General features: G+C 43.0%; 1 protein-coding gene across 1 annotated transcript in view; it reads left to right on the top strand.

Moving 5' to 3' along the window:
* pex5la (peroxisomal biogenesis factor 5-like a) overlaps positions 1-22,894 on the top strand; it is a 188,355-nt gene that overhangs the window by 135,752 nt on the left and 29,709 nt on the right. The window contains exons 7-10 of the mRNA XM_041176635.1: positions 377-476; positions 10,586-10,681; positions 19,795-19,911; positions 20,996-21,139. Coding sequence (XP_041032569.1) covers positions 377-476; positions 10,586-10,681; positions 19,795-19,911; positions 20,996-21,139 — 457 coding nt within the window. The remainder of the gene's footprint in view (positions 1-376; positions 477-10,585; positions 10,682-19,794; positions 19,912-20,995; positions 21,140-22,894) is intronic.

The raw sequence follows: 22,894 nt of genomic DNA on the forward strand, positions 1-22,894 counted from the left end.
GCAGGTCATTAGTAAAAATAGTAAAGAGCAACAGACTTGAGACCAATCTCTGCGAGTCCACATTGATGATCAGTCTCCGAATAGATGCAAATCCATCTCTAACTAGTCTCTATCTAATGCCCTTGTAATCAGTTCTTGAATGTCCTTCAGTGGCTCAGTACTGTCTTTGACAGGCCTCTGATTGTTCACTTAACTGAAAGAGCTTTTCCCATTACTTCCACAATTGTGTGTGATCCTCTTTTCCATTGGCCTTTTAGCTGATCTAATAGCATCTGTCTGATGGAAATGCTGAACCAATTTATGGTTGCAAAATAAGCATTACAGGTGCTAAATGTTACAATTATGGATATAAAAATAATATTTTTCTCCCATACAGGGCTACAGAAAATAGGATCCCATCTGAACTGGGGTCTACTAAAAATGCTTTGGAACTACATTCGGCATCAACAGAACTGGAACCAATGCCAAATTCACAGGTAGAATGTATTACTGTGACTTAAGGGAAGTAAATTACTAAAAGATGTTACATTGCTAAAATATTTGTTCTTGTAGAAACAAAATTATACAATGGTACTTCTAGAACTTTTCACCAGAAGATTATGATGATTTTGACATTTTAATGTTAAGCTAAAAAAGGACCAGTTTTAACTCGTGGATGGGGATCAAGGTGGACCATAAACCAATCAACCCTCTGCAGCATGAAGCCCCGGGGTTTAAACTCTCCTGTTGATCTCCTGCGCAAGCCCAGCAGGAAGCAATAGCTGGTTGGTGGATAGAAGCAAGGCTTAGGGCAGCGGGAGGCCAAATTTTGCAAAATACCTTTTGATGTTCCCATATCTCATTTTGAATATGGAAATAGAGGGTGGGTGAAAATATTGTCCCACAGGCTCTTAATTGGAATTAAGCCTGTGGAACACTCCATAAAATACCCAATTTCAGGGGGAGGCAGTGGCATAGCAGTATTGTCATTGGACCAGTAATCCAGGGACCCAGGGTAACGCTAGAGGACCTGGGTTTGAATCCCACCATGACAGATGGTGAAATTTGAATTCAATAAAAATCTGGAATTAAAAGTCTAATGATGACCACAAAACCATTGCTGATTGTTGAAAAACCCATCTGGTTCATTAATGTCCTTCCTTTAGGGAAGGAAATCTACTGTCCTTACCTGGTCCGACCTACTAGTGATTCCAGGCTCACAGCCATGTGGTTGACTCTTAAAATGCCCACTGGACGAGGGCAATTAAGGAAGGACAATAAATTAGTCAACGACGCCCACATTCCATGAACTAATAAAAAAGGTATAAACTCTGCATCATGGATGCAGATCCAAACTAAGAATGCTACTTCAAAAATCTATGGCCAGGATTTCCTGGTCGGCGAGCGGGGGGTGGGGCCCACTTGCCAACGCGTAAAATGATGCAGGATGATGTCGGGCAGAATTCCCGACGTCACCCCGCCTCATTTAAATTTTCAGGTTGGCGGGGGCTCAGCCGAATCAACTATGCGCTCGCCGACCTGTCAATGGCCAATTGAAGACAAAGTCATTAACGTAATTGGTGGACCTGCCCGTCCAACCTTAAGGTTGGCAGGCAGGCTGGGAGCCCTGGTGGGCATTGGAAAAAACATGAAACCTCATCCATGGGCAGGATGAGGTTTCATGTAGGTTTGTAAAAAAATTTAATAAAAGTGTAACTAAAAGTGATAGACATGTCCCAACTTATGTGACAGTGTCACATGAGGGGACATGTCAGGGAAATTTTTTTTTCTTATTTTTAACATTTTTTAATGTGGAGCCGATCTCCCTGAGGCAGCACTTAGCCTCAGGGAGATGAGCGCACTCTTTCATGCTCATGCACTAAAGAGTGCACTCTTGGCTCAGGGAATCCATCCCCCGCCCGCACAGGGAGCACATAGCACTTCCTTGCGGACATCTCGCTGGGCCCACCCTTGTAAAATGGCGGCGCGCCTCCACACGCCCGATCCTGAACCCCCCCGACAATGAGGGGAAAGTGCTGCCCTATGAGAATTTATGAATATAATAATATTTCCGAACTGGGATGGTAAATTCAAGTAATCCAATCCAAATCTACTGAACTATTTAGACTTATTTCAATCATTGTTTCCTTCTGTATCTGATTCTCAAAGAATGAATCTTTTTGGTGGTTTAGTCTAGATAATGTCACAAGTGGCTGACAGTAATCATTCTCTGACATGATGTGGATGCATAGTAGAAACTCTGCATGCCATCTAAAGACAATATAATGGGTCCTTGGATTGCCCCCAGCAAACTGTTGCAGATTGACTTGCATACAAAGTGCTTAATTTAATGCCCCTCACCCAGGGAGTAGCCTGGGAAGTGGGAGGTGCCTTTAATTGAATTGGAACATGGAGGGTGGAGAGCAGTCACCTTCCTGACATTCTCTAAGGCCATTTGAGGTCCTTAAGTGTCTCTTGAAGGGCAACATCCTTATACTTGCTGGCATTCTACTAGCGGAGGGTGTGTGGGGGGGCCTGGCGATGGATGGAGGAGGCATGCACGGGTGCTGGCCAAGCAGTAAAAGCCACCTGTGGGCTAGGGTGGGCAACCCCTCCTGATTGGGCACCCTGTGTGCATCAGAGGGTCCCACCATCTGCATGCCCCCATGAGAAGTCCCCCCGTGTCCTCCACACTGAACCTCCCATCACCTATCAGCGATGGCATGATTGATCCCGGTAAAGCTGACGCAATTACCTCACCTCCATGGCTGCTCAGCATCCCAGGCCACCTGCAGTTCTGCAATTGACCACCACTCCCACTCCCACTGATGCTGCTGGGTTTGAAGAGCTGCTGTATCCTTGATTGGCTCGCAACTCGTGGAGGTGCAGTCCTCATCGTGAAGCCCCTGGGAAGCCCAAAGGAAGGCAGGTAAATATCTGATTGTCATTTAATCCATAAGACCATAAGACCATAAGACATAGGAGTAGAAGTTAGGCCATTTGGCCCATCAAGTCTGCTCCGCCATTCAATCATGGCTGATAAGTTTCTCAACCGCATTCTCCCGCCTTCTCCCCGTAGCCTTTGATCCCCTTACCAATCAAGAACCTATCTATCTCGGTCTTAAATACACTCAATGACCTGGCCTCCACAGCCTTCTGTGGCAAATAATTCCATAGATTCAGCACTCTCTGGCTAAAGAAGTTTCTCCTCATCTCTGTTCTAAAAGATCTTCCCTTTACTCTGAGGCTGTGCCCTCGGGTCCTAGTCTCTCCTACTAATGGAAACATATTCCCCACGTCCACTCTATCCAGGCCTTTCAGTATTCTGTAAGTTTCAATCAGATCCCCCCTCATCCTTCTAAACTCCATCGAGTATAGACCCAGAGGCCTCAAACATTCGTCATATGTTAAGCCTTTCATTCCTGGGATCATTCTCGTGAACCTCCTCTGGACCCTCTCCAGGGCCAGCACATCCTTCCTGAGATACGGGGCCCAAAATTGCTCACAAAATTCTAAATGTGGTCTGACCAGAGCCTTATAAAGCCTCAGCAGCACATCCCTGCTTTTATATTCTAGTCCTCTCGAAATAAATGCCAACATTGCATTTGCCTTCCTAACTACCGACTCAACCTGCAAGTTAACCTTAAGAGAATCCTGGACTAGGACTCTCAAGTCCCTTTGTACTCCAGATTTATGAATTCTCTCCCCATTTAGAAAATAGTCTATGCCTCTATTCTTCCTACTAAAGTGCATGATCTCACACTTCCCCACGTTATATTCCATCTGCCACTTCTTTGCCCATTCTCCTAACCTGTCCAAATCCTTCTGCAGCCTCCCCACCTCCTCAATACTACCTGTCCCTCCACCTATCTTTGTATCATCTGCAAACTTAGCCAGGATGCCCTCAGTTCCTTCATCTAGATCATTAATGTATAAAGTTAAAAGTTGTGGTCCCAACACTGACCCCTGCGGAACTCCACTAGTCACCGGCCGCCATCCTGAGAAGGACCCCCTTATCCCCACCCTCTGCCTCCTGCCAGACAGCCAATCTTCTATCCATGCTAGTACCTTGCCTCTAACACCATGGGCTCTTATCTTACTGAGCAGCCTCCTATGCGGCACCTTGTCAAAGGCCTTCTGGAAGTCCAAGTAGATAATATCCATTGGCTCTCCTTTGTCTAATCTACTCATTTCCTCCTCAAAGAATTCTAACAGATTTGTCAGGCTTGACCTCCCCTTGATGAAACCATGCTGACTTTGCCCTATTTTACCATGCACTTCCAAGTATTCTGAAATCTCATCCTTAATAATGGACTCTAAAATCTTACCAACGACTGAGGTCAGGCTAATCGGCCTGTAATTTCCCATCTTTTGCCTCACTCCCTTCTTAAACAGGGGGTTACATTAGCGATTGTCCAGTCCTCTGGGACCCTCCCTGACTCCAGTGATTCCTGAAAGATCACCACTAACGCCTCCATTATCTCTTCAGCTATCTCCTTCAGAACTCTGGGGTGTAATCCATCTGGCCAGGTGATTTATCCACCTTCAGACCTCTCAGTTTTCCTAGCACCTTCTCCTTGGTAATGGCCACCATACTTACCTCTGCCTCCTCCTCCTCCTCCTCCTCTTCCTCCTCCCCCCCCCAACCAACTCTCTTGAACTTTGGGGATGTTACTCGTGTCTTCCACCGTGAAGACTGACACAAAGTGCCTATTCAGTTCCTCCGCCATTTCTTTGTTCCCCACTACTACTTCTCCAGCGTCATTATCAGGTCTCCTGGAAATCAGGTCTCCGGGATTGTGACTGGCTCTCCGGCTGGTGGAGGGGATATCACCCCGACCACTAAATTCAGTCCAAAGTCTCCCTTCAGTTCATAGGAGCCACAATCTTGACTCATGGCAGCTGGCTTTTATGTCAGGCTCAAGGAGAAGTTTCTGAGGAGCCCAAAATCAGAACATCTTTTTTGATCTTTTACAAACAGACCAAGGGACAGAATTTGGCCCTCAGACGGGCGTAGCAGGCAGGCCCGGGAGCGGTCGCAAAGCTGACTGCCGCCCACCATCAGGTCCTGACATGGATTTCACGCTGGCTGGCCAATTAACGGCCAACCAGAAGAATTGTGCACTGCAGCGTTCAGCATTGCCGGGGAGGGGGCAGCAGGAGTACGGGTGCTGATGCTTGCACATGCGCGCAGTAAAATCCCCGAGGCACAGAGCTGAAGATTTAAATTTTTTAAATTTTCAATTTAAATGTGACTCTGACGCTTGAGCAGGGACATGTAAAAATGAATGCAAAAAGTTTTTTTTTAAATCACTGGACAAAACCTCATTCCGCCTATGGATGAAGTTTTGCCAAAAATGCAAAGGCCGCTTGGCTTTTTCACCCACCCACCAACCGGACAGTTGGACGGGCAGCAAAGCATACGAAACAATTAGTTAATTAAGGTCCTTAATAGGCCACTTAATTGTCAGCAGGCGTGCTGCCAACTCCTGCGCATACCAACCGACCGAAGTATCGCTCAAATGCATGATGCCATCAGGACACTCACACTACATCATCGCGCATCATTTTATGCTCGTTCGGGTCAGCCCGCCTGACAGGCAATATTCTACCCAAGGTTTTGGTGATTATGGGTGGAATCGTCTGCTCCCGTTGGCAGTGGGCATGCTTGACATCGTGAGCAGACAATATGACAGGAAGGCAAAAAATTGGTTTCACACATCGTGAGACCAGTTTGCAATTGTCCATTGCGCTCGTCAGTGGTGGGCCACATTTCCCACTGCCGCACATCAGGAGGGTCATTTTAATATGTCTGCATATCATTTTAAGTCTAGCGTGCCAGGATCATCCCCCAAGCTGGATCATCTGAGCACAACGCCGATGTGTTTTACAACTGAACATAAGCGATGTGCACTTGGCGAGCACTTCACTCGGGATTTTGAGGCTTGTTTGCCTACCTTGCTTCGGGCAGCATTCACAGTCATCAGCACCAGGCTTCGCAGGCAGCACCACATCACTTTTAGAGGGGCTCATGGGCAGGTCTATACTTACGAGACTTGCATATGACGAGGGTATTGTTTTTCAACAGCTGCAGGGTTAGGGCTTGCTTGGGGAATGGGGAGAAGTGGCCTCAGGCAAGGGAAGAGGCTGCAGGGCTAGAGTATTACTGGAAAAGTCAGGTGTCTCAGGGCATGTGTGGGGGGAGTGGGGGGGCACACATTGATCTGTGCAAGTGGCCTCAATATGGTGAGGGTGAGGAGGCAGTCTCCAGAGGATATGAGGCTAAATGGAGATGTGAGGGTTTGTTTGAGAGAGTGAGTGGTTATGTCCCTTGAGCTGGCAGTGAGTGAATGTGTGATGGCCTTGTGAGTGTATGAGTTTAGAGTGATGAGATGGTTACCATACCTTGCTGTATGGATGAGATCATTCATCCTCTATCTGCATTGGTTGGCCAACCTCTTCTGTGCAACATTGGCACTGATCACCACTGCCATTGTCAACAAAGCCAGAACAGTGACACTGGTGGGCTTCCTTCGGCCAGAATGGGGGTAGAGGACATTGCGGTGGGCTCCAACAGTGTCCAGAAGGTGCCCCAGGGATGTGTCACTGATTTGAGGGGCTGCACTCTTCTTGGCTTTTGAGCCATGTCTTCACTGGTGTCCTCCTGGGCTGGAAGCACTGAGAGGTGTGCATGTGGCTGCACTTTAAATATGGCACCCAGTGTGAGGATGCGGCAAGGTGACAGCATGGCGAGTGAATTGATGGCTGCTCATTGGTGAAACGGCGTGTTTCCTGGGAATGCATGATTACTGAGGTGGGATTGGGATGATACAGTGTGAAAGCCGCCATTGCGGCTAGTGGGTAAAAAGTTATTTTTTCTGCCTGCTACCACACGTAGTGCAAATTTGGAATGATTCTGTCCCATATAAGTTATAAAATCACCAAATGGCACAACACATGAAGCCATTCACCCATCAGGCCTATGCTGAATCTTTGAAAGAGCCATCCACTTAGGACCACTCCCCTGCTCTTTTCCCATTATCCCACAAGTTTGTCACCTTCAAGTATTTATCCAATTTCCTTTTCAAAGTTATTGAATCTGCTTCTACCTCCTTTCTGGTTATGTATTCCATATCATAACAATTCACTGCATAAGTTGTGTCTGTCTTAATGTCACTTCTGGTTGTTTTGCCAATTACTTGGAAGGGCCAAGTTTTCAGGAAATTGTCCGCCAGCACAAACCTGACTCGGGAGAAACTTCCCCAAAAGGCTAAATTTTGTTCCTTGAGGGCAGGTGCTAACTAGAGCTGGGTTTGCCATCCCTGGGAACAGTGCAGAGGCAGCCACAGGGGCTACCAGTTGCTGAGACAGGCTGGTTAAATGGCCGGCCTTGATGCTCATGCTACCTCATGCTTGCCCACCACCTCAATGGCCCCTCATACCCTCCATGCCAACATTTGCTGCTTTACCCACCCCCATGGACCTTTATAGCACCTATGCCAATGTAGTGCCAACTCATGCTAACCCATGATCTTCACTCATCCCCATGGCCTTTCATAGTCCATATAACAACTCACCCAGTTTGCATTGTGAATGAACCTCAGGAGCCATTCTGAAATGAAATAAAGTTCTATATACCTATTACAAATTTCACTGTATTAAAAATAAGATTCTCATTGATAAATGCTCATATATTTAAATCCAATATATTTTAATCCTTTCAAGTACTTATCATTTATGAAAACAAACAATTGTATTTATTGGCCCACATCAAAGACAGCTAACCTCTTTATAACCATTTGGAACTATCAATCAAACTGTGAACTTACATGCTCCCCACTGTGATAATGATAGGTTGTGGAAGCAGTCAAGCAGCACTAACCCTATAATGATAGACCTCAGGCTTATGTCAACAAACAGCTAGTGCAATTGCAAGCAATTTTTTTTCCAACTGCAAGCTTTTATTTTCAAAAATGTGAAGAGCAGGGAATTTAAATGACTTGACAGTTCTCCAGAACTCATTCACTTTTTATACACCCTCTTGTCTACTCTTAATAAACCCAAAGGGGTACCTGACCTCTCCCAAAAGAGTACCTGACCCCTCCAAAAGGTACCTTACCTCTTCAAAGAACTCTGGCAGGTTTAGACCTTTGCCTCCAATGTCTAAAGCCCACAAGTCGTGTTTTGAAAGCTTTTTTGGGATATTTTCCATATTCAGATACTGGGTAATAGTTAGGAGTAGAAAATCTTGGCTTTTGAACTTCCCTTCCTAGGCCATAGAAACTGATACTAAATATAAAACTTGCACCCTGTCAAATATTACAAAGATACATACCAGGGTGGAATTGGAAATCCATTCCAATTATTATTCTAAGTGCTTCCTGACATCAATCTTGAACTTGCCTTTTACCACTTTAGACCTATGTCGCAGTGTCCTGCAGTAGTGATTTAATTTGAACTGATGTTCAGGGTTAACCCATTCTATTTCACTTAAAATCTTATGGGCTTACAGGCTCCCCATTGTGAAAAGGTGAAAGGGTGAAAGGCACTAAATGGGTGCTGTGCTAATAGGGCATGCCTGTTTGAAAGTCTGGCTTTAGCCTGCAATTTTGGGGCGAATTGATGATTAACATGAGTTAAAGTTGCCTGGAGGCATTAAAACTAATATCTCCAGGTTTCACTCAAATACTGTTTAGAAGCATTTTTTTGTGGAGTACCTCCACTGAATGTGTGGAGTGAAGTGCCTGAGGCATAACACAGTGCTTCAAGGTGGCTTGGGAACCAAAGGAATAGAAGCACAGGTTCAAAGAAATGGCACTGGAGGTCCTTATGGAGGAGATTCAGTGGAAGAGGGATGCCCTAACTCTAACCATGGGAAAGAGTTGAGCCAGGGAGTGTAGTGAAGGAGCCCACCTCACCCTGCTGTTCCTCTGGCAGCTGGTGGCACTCTGTCTATTCTCTTGTCCTCCTCCCATTGCTCCTTCCGACCAAGAGAAACCCCGAGCAAGATGCCCATGGTTAATCATCCCCTTTCTCCTGGTCACTCTTGTAAGGTGTCCAACAAGATCCAGCAGCATTGCACTCACTCTTTTTAATGAAGTCCTCAGAGAATTTTCAAGATATATGTTGATAGAATCATGATGAAGCCTTGACTTCATTGTCAAGAAATGACAGCATCCTAATGTGCCTCAAATATTTTCCTCGAACTTCCAGCAGCTATGGAACAGTGAAGCTGAGCATAGCTTTAAGTAGTACACAAAATCCTCAGCAATGACCTTTTTATGGCTGTTCTTTTGGTTGCTGTTTGGAGAGGTTGTTAATTGAAGCACTGGCATCCAAAGTGAGTGCAGCATTTTTAATGAGCGTTAGCAGGCAATCTGATTTCAATCAGGCCTTTCACAAGAACTTAGGTGGCTGTTCCTAGCATGTGCTTCAACTCTTTTACCAAAATGGCACCTAGTGCTAAAGGCAGGCGAAACCAGTATTGCAGCTTAAGATCCAACCATAGCCACCTCGGGATCTCTTTTGTGTCTAAGGTATCTGGGGAAAATCACCCCTATATATTTGTACAAGGATCCTTTTTGTTCCTTTCCTTTGAATTCTAAATAATCCACATTTTCTGGTCTTTTCGTATAAGAGTCCTCTGGCACAAGGGATCATCCTCATGACTGTTCTCTGCACCATTTCCATTGTATGGATATTTTCCCAGTATTCATCGAGGCTAAAACTGAATGCAGCATTCAGAGTGCAATCCGACCAGAAGAAAAACACCTTCAGCATCACCTAATGCTTTATTAATATTAATTATCCTCTCATCGCAGTGTACCAAAGATGTGCTGCATCTGCAGAGGTAGGAGCTTGCCCAAATTTGCTTCCAGGCACAGGACAGCCCCTAAACCTTGAAATGAAGCAGGAGTGAAGCTGCAGGCCTAAGAGACCTTCTGTTGCCCTCCCACCAAATAGAATCAGGATCTTGTTGCTGGATTGCAGCAAGTCTCCAAGATTGCACTTGGTGTAAAATAATTTACCGGTACTAACCTGCTGCCATTTTTGCATTTTCAGGGTCTCTCAGGACCCCTCACAGATGGTCTTGAAATTCTTCCTTCCACTTTTCCTTCACTCTAACTTTGAGCATGTACCTACTGCAGATGCAGGCTGAGCACTGCTTATTTAGGGAACCAACCATAAACCCGGCGCTATGTGGCAGGGCTGAGGTCGTACATATTGGGCCTGTGCTCCCATTTCCTCGTTGCTGTGCCTGAGAATGCTCTAGGAACAGAGAAGAGGAAAATCTATTGAATAATTGACTCATTTGGTAAGTTAGTTAAGCGTGCTATTTGCTTTGTTGACTGGACTGCAATGCCTGTGCATGATCAGTGTTGAGTCTACTATTGCTCCCAGATCTCCATCTCTAGCCAATTTGATAGCAAGTGTGTCCAACACTTTCTTCCAATGCATAAAACTTTGCAATTCTGTATTGAATTTTATCTGACAAAACAACAGACCATTTAAGTAGAGAGAATTTAGAAAAAATAAGTGTTTTCATGAGCCATTTTAGTTGAGTCACCTCCATTGTAATTTAAGTTATGTTTCTCTCACTTTCCAGACTCGGATGACCAAGGAACAGCGCTGGGGAAGTATGTTACTGACCCGGAACCACTCAACAGAGGAGGAGTTTGAAAGAGCAAAGGCAGCAGTTGAGGTCTCTGAATTTTTCCACAATTCTTTCCTGAGATTAGAATACAAAACATGACTGGACTAATTTTTACAGCCTGTACATGAAAAATACCATATCCCTTTCTACAGAATGGGTTTCAAAACTACAAGCTATATACTTTCAGTGTGCAGTTGTCTTTTAAATACTTCCAATTAGATATTTGATAAGGCGCCACATCAAAGGTTATTGCGGAAAATAAAAGCTCATGGTGTAGGGGGTAACATATTAGCATGGATGGAGGATTGGCTGGCTGGCAGAGAACAAAGAGTATGCATAAGTGGGTCTTTTTCTGATTGGCAGGATGTGATGAGTGGAGTCATGCAGGGGTCTGTGCTGGGGCTTCAACTTTTTACAATTTATATCAATGACTTAGATGAGGGGAGTGAAGGCATGGTAGATAAATTTGCAGATGACGCAAAGATAGGTAGGAAAGTATATTGTGAAGAGGACATAAGGAGGTTGCAAACAAATATAGATAGGTTGAGTGAATGGGCAAAAATCTGGAGATGGAGTATAATGTGGGAAAATGCGAAGTTATTCATTTTGGCAGGAAGAATGAAAAAGCAAAGTATTACTTAAATGGAGAACAGGTGCAAAACTTCGAGGTGCAGAGGGATCTAGGTGTTCTAATGCATGAGTCACAAAAAGTTAGTGTGCAGGTACAGCAAGTAATTAAGAAGGCTAATGTAATGTTATCCTTTATTATGAGAAGAATTGAATATGAAAATTGGGATGTTATGCTTCAGTTATATAGGGCATTGGTGAGACCGCATCTTGAATATTGTGTGCAGTTTTGGTCTCTTTATTTAAGGAAAGATGTAAATGCATTGGAGGTGGTTCAGACGAGATTTACTACATTGATACCTCAATGAGCTAGTTGTCTTATGAGGAAAGGTTGGACAAACTGGGCTTGTTTCCAGTGGAGTTTAGAAGAGGGTGACTTGATTGATGTATATAAGATCCTGATCCTGAGGTGGACATGGGAAGAATGTTTCCTCTTGAAAGTGAGTCCAGAACTAGGGTCCACTGTTTTAAAATTAGGGGTTGCCTTTTTAGGGCCGAGATGAGGATCATTTCATTTTCTGAGGGTTGTACAACTTTGGAACACTGCCTCCAAAGGCAGTGGAGGCGGGGTCATTGAATATTTTTAAGTAGATAGATTCTTGTTAAGTAAGGGAATCAAAGGTTGCTAGAGGTAGATGGGAATGTGGAATTCAAAACACAAACAGGTCAGCCATGGTTCTACTGAATGGCGGAGCAGGCTGGAGGGGGCCAAATGGCCTACTTCTGCTCCTATTTCATATGTTTGTATGATATTATCCTTACTTCTACTTCTACTCTTACTTTTAAGCCCTAAAAATTCCATCCTGCATATCCTTCTTCCTGCCAAGATCATGATTCATCACAGTCTTTTACTTAACTCAGTCTTTCCCAGAACCTCAAAACTGCTCACTCATTCTTTTCTTCCTCTTTTTCACTTTATTAGCAGCAGCTTTGATGTTATGCAATCATCTTATGAATAGAATATGAAGATACATCATTTCCAGATTTACTTCATCTTTGTTATTCTTTGCAACCAAAACGATAACCTGCAATGCAGACCTTAGCCTTCTCCTTTTGTTCTCAATAAACATCAGAATAAGTGTGGATTGAAAAGATTCTAAACATTGTAGCACTGCTTCCTTTTGTACTTTAATTGGTAATGAATTTGTAAGAATGCTTGGTCTTTTTCAATTGAAACCATGTCAATAATTAACTCAGTTTTTCACGTCTTTTAAATTCTGCTTAAAGTGGTCCATATATTATTTCACTGGTATTGTCTTGTGTGGGTGATTATATTGAGAAGTCTTTTCTGCTTATAAATTATGATGACTATAACTTGTTCTGAACCATAATATCACAAAGCAAAATGAGATCATTTAAAGAATCAATAAAGCAAGGACTAAGAAACATCTTCGTAATTACTCAATACAGATTCAAATATATTCCATTTCTATGGTAATTACATCTTTCATATCGTTACTGAGGAAATTACAGAACTAGTCAGGAAATGCAATGTAATGCCACTAAAATTAGATCTTTTAAACATCACTTGCCTCATATGGATTGGCAAACAGCAATATTTAAGCAATACATTCACCACCATTACACTATCCATGTTCATGGGCAGTGCCTATATTGAGCAAATAGCGCTAACCATTTGCCAATACCAAAGGGGTCATTTACAAAAGCACTACTCTCAAAATAGAAATTGTGCTAGCTTTTTCGGCCACATTTATTTGCTCTGTCACTTCATTCCTCTCCTAGCTGTTCAGTTGGATCATCTCTGAGTTTCTATGCAGTGATAGCTCCATTAAAGTGGAGTGGGAACCTGCACCTCAGTACTCCTGAAAGTGGCCCCTGAGCAAGTGATTGGCTGGAGCTGTGCTTTTTGATTAAGGAAAAGGAAGAACATGGAAACGGGGTGTAGATGTGCACATCCAGACTTGTCTCACTATTTTCCCAACTGTTACAATTGAGGAACAAGTGTGGTTAGTTGCACCACTGTCTTTTGCCTTCCTGCTACTTTTTATACCCTCCATCTCCTGTATTCACATCATTCAAATACCAGCATACCTGCTATAAGCATTGGGGATCATAATTATAACGGAGTAAGCAAAACCCTTAAAGATAAAATAAAAAGTGCTATAAGTTTTCCAAGATAAAATCAATGTTGCTTAAGAAAAATATGAAAGTGTTTCATATTGAAGATATTGGATTTTACTTCCTGTTAACTAATACTTTATTAATACAAACTTAGTTGAGCCTCTGCAAATCATGGCTGATAAATCTTACAAGAAAATAGAGAACTACAAGCCTATTAGCCTGATTTCAATCATCAGGAAAATGCTGGAATATGTTATTAAGGAGGCCAGACAGAGTCAACATGGCTTTATGAAGGGGAAATCATATTGATAAATGTATTAGTGTTTTTTGAGGATGTAACTAGTAGGATAAATAAAAGGGAACCAGTGCTTCCCTTCAATTTCGAAAAGGCATTCAATAAAATGCCATACAATGATTAATATGTGAGACAAGGACTCCTGGAATTAGGGCTAATATGTTAGCATAGATGGAAGATCAGATAACGGACAGGCAGCAAAGAGTAAGGATGAGCAGGGCATTTTCTAGTTGGCAGGCTATAACTAAAGGAGTGCCGCAAGGATCAGTGCTAGAGCTTCAGCTACTTACAATCTACATTAATGCTCAGTTGCTTTGTCTCAGTCATTAATGTGTCCAAGTTTGTTGACAATACAAAGCTAAGTAGGAATGTAATCTGTGAGGAGGAGACAAAGAGGCTCCACATCTGCAGTAAATGCCCGTGGCTTGAGGGACTTTGGTTCAGAGTTGATGAGCTGGAGCTGAGCTACAGACAATGTGATGCAACAGGGAGGGGGAAGGTTACCTGGACATTATGTTCCAGAAATGCAGTCACAACCCTTAGGCTAGCGTCTTCTGATTTGGTCGGTGGTCAAGGACAGGAGTATGTGACTGCAATTGAGGCAGATATGGAGATTGAGGAGGTCGAAGTGGAAGACCCTCAGCCATTGCAATTGTCCAACAGCTTTGAGGTTGTTGAAGCTTCTTTAGATGAGAGGGGGGGCTGCAGAGTGGATGAGAAAATGGACCATGGCATTATTGTGCAGGAAGCCATTCAAGTGGGGTGAGTAAATAGGAATATGGTGGTAATACGGGACAGTGTGTTCAGGGGGATAGACACATTTCCCTATAGCTGAGAGCATGAGTCCAGAAAACTGTGTTCCCTGCCTGCTGCCAGGGTTTGGGGCTGGAAAGGAACTTGCAGTTTGAAGAGAAGGGTCCAATTATTGTGGTTGATGTGGGTACCAGTGACATTGATAAAACTGGGAGAGAAAATCTGCTTAGGGATATGAACAGCTAGGGGCTAAATTAAAATGCAGAACCACAAAGGTGATAATCTCTGGAGTACTACCTAAGCCATGAGTAAATTGACATAAGGGTAAATAAATAAATAATTAGGGCAGTGGAGAAAGCTTTAAACTAAATAGTTGGGGAGAAGGATCAAGTAATGAGAGATGTGATGAAGGGAAAGGACGGGGCAATAGGACAAGGTAGCGACGTAGGTAATGATAATCAGAGTGTGGCAGGAAGGGACAGAGAGTACAAACTTAAGAATGCCCCAGCAGTTAAGGCCAGGGTTTGCAGAAGTGGTAAAAAGACAGAATTGAAGGGTCCGTATCTGAATGAACGTAGCATTCTAAACAAAACAGGTTTATTTCAGCATTTCTTCACACTTTTTTTTATCTTTGGGGAATAGTAGGGAGGTGGTGTAAGGATTCCCAGTCTGATTATCAGTCCCTTGAACCACGTCATGAATGCTCCTTCCACGGCCAACAAGCCCTGGTCAGTGTTGAACCCAGAGCTTCTCACCCAGTGATAGGGATGCTACCATTGTGCCTTTTTTTTGTATTATGAAAATGAGAAGAAAATGTACTGATCTCAGCAGCAAGAAGCCCAGTGACACTTTTGGGATTTTAAAAATTAAAAATTTTATTTACAAGAAGAAAAGAAAACTTAAACACATAAAATTACAGAGTTAAAATTAGTCTTACAAAACATTCCCCCAAAGGACTCCCTACTTGGGCAGACCCAACAAGTAAACACCTTCCTGGCAACACTCCCTTAGAAATGTTTAACCATAAAAATCCAATAATATTACCAAAGGCAAACTGCTGTAGCTTTCATAAAGGCAATAACATATTGGACTAGTAATCCAGAGACCCAGGGAGATGCTCTGGGGACTCGGGTTGAAACCCAACACGGCAGATGGTGGAATTTGGATTCAATAAAAATCTGAAATTAAAGCTCTGATGATGACCATAAAACCATCGTCGATTGTCATAAAACCCCATAGGGTTCACTAATACTTTAGGGAAGGAAATCTGCCGTTCTCACCTGGTCTGGCCTACATGTTACGCCGGAGCTACAGTAATACGGTTGACTCTTAAATGCCCTCTGAAATAACCTAGCAAACCGCTACAAAGTCAATGAAACTGGATAAATCAACCAAGGCGCTGGAATCAACAATTGCAGCTAACATCTGGGGGCTTGCCAAAACTGAGAGAACTGCCTCACAGGCTAGTCAAGCAACAGTCTGACATAGTCATACTTTACAAATCATGTCCCAGACACCACCATCAACATCCTTAGGTATGTCCTGTCCCAACGGCACGACAGACCAAGCAAAGGTGGCAGCACAGTGGTATACAGTTGTGAGGGAGTTGCCCTGGGAGTCCTCAACATTGACTCTGGCCCCCATGAAGACTCATGGCATCAGGTCAAACATGGGCAACGAAATGTCCTGCTGACTACCACATACGGCCCCATTCCCCCTCTCCTCCACACACACACACACACCACCCCCCCCCCCACCCCCCCACCCATCAACTGATGAATCAGTACTCCGCCATGTTGAACACCACTTAGAGCAAGCACTGAAGATGGCAAGGGTGCAGAATGTACTCTGTTTAGGGCACTTCAATGTTGACCACCAAGAGTGACTCAGTAGCACTACCACAGACTGAGCCGGCCAGGCCCTAAAGGAATAGTTGCTAGACTGGGCCTGCAGCAGGTGGTGAGGACACCAACAAGAGGGAAAGACACATTTGAATTCATCCTTACCAATCTGTCTGTCACAGATGCATCTGTCCATGAAAGTATCGGTAGGAGTGACCACTGCACAGTCCTTGTGGAGACAAAGTCCTGTCTTCACACTAAGTATACCCTCCATGTTGTGTGGCACGACCAATGTGCTAAATGGGATAGATTTTGGACAGATCTAGGAGCTCAAGACTGGGCATCCATGAGGCGCTGTGGGCGATCAGCCGCAGAAGAATTGTACTCGAGCACAATCTATAATCTCATGGCCCGGCATAGCCCTCACTCTACCATTACCACCAAACCAGGGGATAAACCCTGGTTCAATGAAGAGTGCAAGAGGGCATGCCAGAAGCAGCACCAGGCATTTGACACCTAAAAATGAGGTGTCAACCTGGTGAAGTTAAAATACAGTGTGTGCCAAACAGCAAGTGATTGACAGAGCTAAGCAATTCCACAACCAACGGATCAGATCTAACCCTCCAGTCCTGCCACATCCAGTCTTGAATGGTGGTGGACAATTAAACAACTCACTGGAGGAGGAGGCTCTACAAATATCCCTATCCCTAATGATGGAGGAGCCCAGCACATCAGTGCAAAAGACAAGGCTGAAGTATTTGCATCCATCTTCAGCCAGAAGTGCTGACTGGATGACCCATCACCGCCTACTCCAGAAGCCCCTAGCATTACATATGCCAGTCTTCAGCCAATTCAATTCACTCCACGTGATATCAAGAAACAGCTGAAGGCACTGGGCCCTGACAATATTCCGGCAATGTACTGAAGACGTGTGCTCCAGAACTTGCTACACCCCTAGCCAAGCTGTTCCAGTACAGTTGCAATGCAAGCATCTACTCGGCAATGTGGAAAATTGCCCAGGTATGTCCTGTACACAAAAAAGCAGGACAAATCCAACCTGGCCAATTATCGCCCCATCAGTCTACTCTCCATCATAAGTAAAGTGATGGAAGGGGTCATCAACAGTGCTATCAAGCAGCATTTGCTTAACAGTAACCTTGTTACTGACACTCAGTTTGGGTTCCGCACAGGTCACTCGGTTCCTGACCTCATTACAACTTTGATTCAAACAAGGACAAAAGAGCTGAACTCCTGAGGTGAGATGAGAGTGACTGCGCTTGACATCAAAGCAGCATTTGACTGAGTGTGACATCAAGGAGCCGTAGCAAAATGGGAGTCAATGGGAATCAGGGGGAAAACACGGCACTGGTTGGAGTCATACCTAGCACAAAGGAAGATGGTTCTGGTTGTCGAAGGTCTCATCTCAGTTCCAGGACATCACAGCAGGAGTTCCTCAGGGTAATGTCCTAGCCCCAACCATCTTCAGCTGCTTCATCAATGACCTTCCATCCATCATAAGGTCAGAAGTGGGGATGTTCACTAATGATGGCACAATGTTCACCATTTGTGACTCCTCAGATACTGAAGAAGTCCATGTCTAAATCCGGCAAGACCTGGACAATATCCAGCCCTGGGTTGATAAGTGGCAAATAACATTCGCGCCACACAAGTGCCAGACAATGACCATCTCCAACAAGAGAGAATCTAACCATCAGCCCTTGACATTCAATGACATTACCATCACTGAATCCCCCACTCTCAACATCCTGTGGATTACCATTGACCAGAAACTGAACTGGACTAGCCATATAAATACTGTGACTACAAGAGCAGGTCAGAGGCTAGGAATCCTGCAGCAAGTAATTCACCCGACTCCCCAAAGCCTGTCCACCATCTACAAGGCACAAGTCAGGAGTATGATGGAATACCCTTCACTTGCCTGGATGGGTGCAGCTCTAACGACACTCGAGAAGCTTGACACCATCCAGGACAAAGCAGCCCACTTGATTGGCACCCCTTCCACAAACATTCACACCCTCCATCACCAACAAACAGTGGCAGCAGTGTGAACCATCTATAAGATGCACTGCAGAAACTCACCATCGCTGGTTAAGCAGCACCTTCCAAACCCACAACCACTACCATCTAGAAGGACAAGGGCAGCAGATCCCTGGGAACACCACCACTTGGAAGTTCCCCTTCAAGCCACTCACCATCCTGACTTAGAAATATTTCTTCACTGTTGCTGGATCAAAATCCTAGAACTCCCTCCCTAACAGCACTGTGGGTGTACCTTCAATACAGGAACTGCAATAGTTCAAGAAGGCAGCTCACCACCATCTTCTCAAGGGCAATTAGAGATGGGCAAAAATGCTGGCCTATCCAGTGATGCCCACATCCCGTAAATGAATTACAAAAACACATGACCTCTTAAACTCTCTTCCATCTGCTGTGGAAATCCAAAACTTCAGAACAAGACTTTTTTCAGCCCAAGACCTTTCTGACTTGACTGGATGGCTGATTCAAACTGCATCTTCTCCCAGTCTAGAGCTGTTTCCAGAAGATGATCTTCACACAGCCAACAGCCAACCCTTAAGCTCTCCACAGTAACTCTAAAATACCTTTTCCCCCTTTCATCTCAGGTTCCATTGTTCTCACACCATCTTTGAAACTCAAAGCCTTCTAAATATCAAATCTTCATTTTTCTATTTTGTCTCTGCTTTCAGGTTAATGAAATGTAATATACCCTCTTCTGTTTACCCGTGGAACTCCTGTAAGATGCAAAAATGTTTCTTGTCACCTTTGATTTTATGCAAGGCTAATATGGATAGAATTTTGGTCTCTGGGATTTAAGGGATGCGAGGAATGGGTGGAGTGTTGGAGTTGAGGCAGAAGAGCAGTGATAATCATATTGAATGGTGAAGCAGGCTTGATGGGAAGCATGTCTACTCCTGCTCTTATTTCATATATTCTTCACATCAAGTGGTCATTTTCTCCCGCAAGATCAAAAAACCATGCAAAAATATCAGCAACAAATGAACTAATAAATAAATATCAATAGTTATAATTGAAATTATAGCCCTAAAGACTTAATCAGTTGATGGTATATTACACGGTAGATATATACTGCTGCTTAGGGCTATGAAAAAGGCAACTTTAATCATTATTTGGCAAAACTGAATTATTAACTTCATATCAGGTATTCAATTTACCATTAGTGTGCATAGTTGGGTATGTATAATTAACAAAAGCACTAGCATTCTTGAGGTTGCATTGTCACTCAAAGGATATCTTTGAAACCTTTCCTGAAAGAAGCTTCCAGAGAACCATATTTTGTGTGAGCTAAAGTAGACTTATCCTTTCTATTTTCTTCTTAAGCATTCACACTCAAACTCAATCTCATCTAGCAAGTATCTCATTGTGCTGTGACCTATAGAAAATGCCAGCTTAATTAGACATCTGATGCTTCATGGATTGCTGCCAAATATTCTCCATGGTTTTTGAATTGAAATTAGCTCTTGATTGAAATATTTTAGCTGTTGTATTTTATTGTTCTCTACCAGTCTGACACAGAATTCTGGGATAAAATGCAAGATGAATGGGAGGAAATGGCACGTAGGAATTGGATTGCAGGAAGTGAACAGCCACCAACAAATACAACTGTCTCCCCACATGAGAAGGTGATCTTAAAAAAAATACCTTCAAAATATGTTGCTTTATAATCACATTTTTGCAGCTAGCAATTGCTTGGTTATTTGATTCTCTTATACATTCAAAATCTACCTGAAAATGGTGAGAATGAATTCATGCAGTATAATAAGGAGAGGTATCTATTATGCAGGACAGAAATGAAGAAAATATAGCTGAAAAAAGTGTGAACCTTTGGTGTACTATTACCTCGTGCTTTACACAAGATGGATTCTAATCATTTGCCTCATATTAAACAGAACCCAAGTAGCAAATAGTGGATAAAAGAAAAATACTGCGGATGCTGGAAATCTGAAACAAAAACAGAAAATGCTGGAAAAACTCAGGTCTGAAGAAGAGTCATACGGACCCAAAACATTAACTGTCAGCATCTCTCCACAGATGCTGTTTGACCTGTTGAGTTTTTCCAGCACTTGTTTTTGATGTAGTAAATAGTGAATTTGATGTGGGTAACTGTAGTGATGATGGTGTGTTATAGTTCACTCAGAGTCCGAGTTGCTCTGACAATGTGCATCTTTTACATGCATGTTGTAGTCAGGAGCTATGGATAGTGATGGTAGAGACTCAAAGTTCTTTCCTTCGCATGGCTGGCCAAGAATCTCTCCCACTCTTACTGCCTGCCATTGGCATGTGTTGGAAGGATTTACAGGTTGATACTCAACATGTTTGGCCACATTAAGAATGCACCTTCCTTGGCCATCAAGCCCTGGGGTGGGACTAAAACCTGGAGCTTCAGACTCAGAGGCAGAGACATTACCCATTACACCACAAGACCTCCGCCCAGTAAGTATAGTGCTAACCAGTTAAGACAGTAAATTAATGGGGGGTGGAAGGAATCAAACAAATGTTGCATGAAAAATTTTTGAGGTAATTATTAATGAAACAATTTAATTATTGTAACCCCATGAATAGCAAGGTAATAGTGAATAAATTATATTCATTAAAATGCCTATCGAGCTATCAGTAAGCAGAACAATTTAGTTCTAGAAGTTAGATAAGCAATTCTTATGACTTTTTTTGTGAGATGTTATTGACTTCAGTTGACCTTTACTACAGGGCTATTACTTTCACACCGACAATCCCTTCAAAGACTGGCCCAATGCATTTGAAGAAGCAATAAAAAAGCAGAAAGAAGGAGATTTGCCCAATGCTGTCTTACTGTTGGAATCAGCAATTTTGCAGGACCCTTATGATGCAGAGGTAGGCTAATGATGTTACACAATCATAACTTTATTTTAAAAAAGGCAAAATATGCCAACAATCATATTAGTTGAAATAATGTGTAACGCATATCAATGTGTTTTTACAAAAAAGAGATGCATTTTGCTTGGTCGCAGTGCGGTATGATATATATAAGCATTAGATGTCCTATATATTTATATATATGGACCTATTATTAACTCATAGTGATCACTGTATTCCAATGTAATTTTCAATTAAGTGCTATATCAAAGTGGGGGTGGGGGGTTAGTTGGAGAACCATTATTCCTCAGTAAAGCACATATCACTTTGCTGTTTCAAGCAGAAATTAAATAGATTATATGCTCATACACTGATTATAATTCCACCATATTTGGATGGGGCTTTCACATCCAAATCTGAATTTTGAAATATTATTAATGGGGCTATGCCTAATGATACAAAAGGGTTTATAATGCTTTTTCATTACTAATTTTTGGAACCTACTGTGAAGTTTAAAACTGATTTAGGCTTTTTTGCCAACAACAATTCATATTTGTATAATTATGCTAACACAGTAAAACATCCCAAGAAGTTTTATATATTCAAAATCTTCACATGGCCCTTCATTAATGGCATTCTAGATCAGCAACTAGAAAATGCTTGAACATCACCAAGGTATGTCTCTTCCTTGGATTTGCCCTGGATTAACCTTCTGTACCCAGGAACATATGCAAATTTTAGCATAACATACCGACAGTCATCATTTTGCAGACATTGTCAGTGTGTCTATGTTCTCTGGTAAAACATTAGCATGGAACTGCCCTATGAATGTCCGGTTGTTAACGGAATGGGCTCATGCAATGGCATACTGTAGGCAGAAGTTCTCAAAAGGAGTGTTTACCTACAGTGTATAGTGCAGTCATGATTCCTACTCTACAAATCACCTAGTGCTACATCATCACTTACATAATCTAATTCCCCTTTAGTTGAAGGTATCTGAGATGGTGCTTAGGAACAAAAGAATAAGTGATGAGACAGCACGAATAGCATCAGTGGAACACAAGGCAGGTGAAGGTCCAGGGTGGGCTAGATAGTAACTTCCTCTTCCTCATCTTCATTATTCTCCTCATCTTTGTATTGTCATAGTCAACATGGAAGATGTCCATTCTCTCCTTCATTGTCTTCTTCCTGTTATTGTGAATCTGCAGAAAAGGAGGGAATAAGCGAAGTTCTGAAGTAGTCATTCGACTTGACACATTAACTCTTTTTCAGAGACTGCCAGGCCTGCTGAATATTTCCAACGCATTTTTAAAAAAATTATAGTACAAGCTAAGAGTGGGTGACCATATCCCACGTGGGCTCAAAGAGACAGAGAAAGCTTTTCATAGAAATGCCATGGCGACTGTGTAGCATGCCATCACAAACCTACTACCAGCATTCTAGCGTACATCTCCCACTACAAGATTAGCATCCCTTCACATCAGCTGCATGACAAGCTCCTCGTAGGGAGCATCTGTTGATGTTGGGAATGGCTTCTTTGATGCCCTGAATCCTACAGACATTGTATGCCAGTTTATGCTGCAATTCAATTTGAATGAATTGGTCAAAGGTAGCAATTATAGATTATTTTACAGGTGTCACTGAACAGTTGATGCAAGTAATTTGGTGGTATTATCTTGTTGACGTGGAGGAAGAAGTATGGGGTTTGTATATGCAAGTAATTGTAATTAAGGGAGCTAACTACATATGCTTTAAGACCCCTTGATTATGTCC

This window comes from Carcharodon carcharias, chromosome 2 (assembly GCF_017639515.1).
Source record: "Carcharodon carcharias isolate sCarCar2 chromosome 2, sCarCar2.pri, whole genome shotgun sequence".
Classification (NCBI taxonomy): Eukaryota; Metazoa; Chordata; class Chondrichthyes; order Lamniformes; family Lamnidae; genus Carcharodon; species Carcharodon carcharias.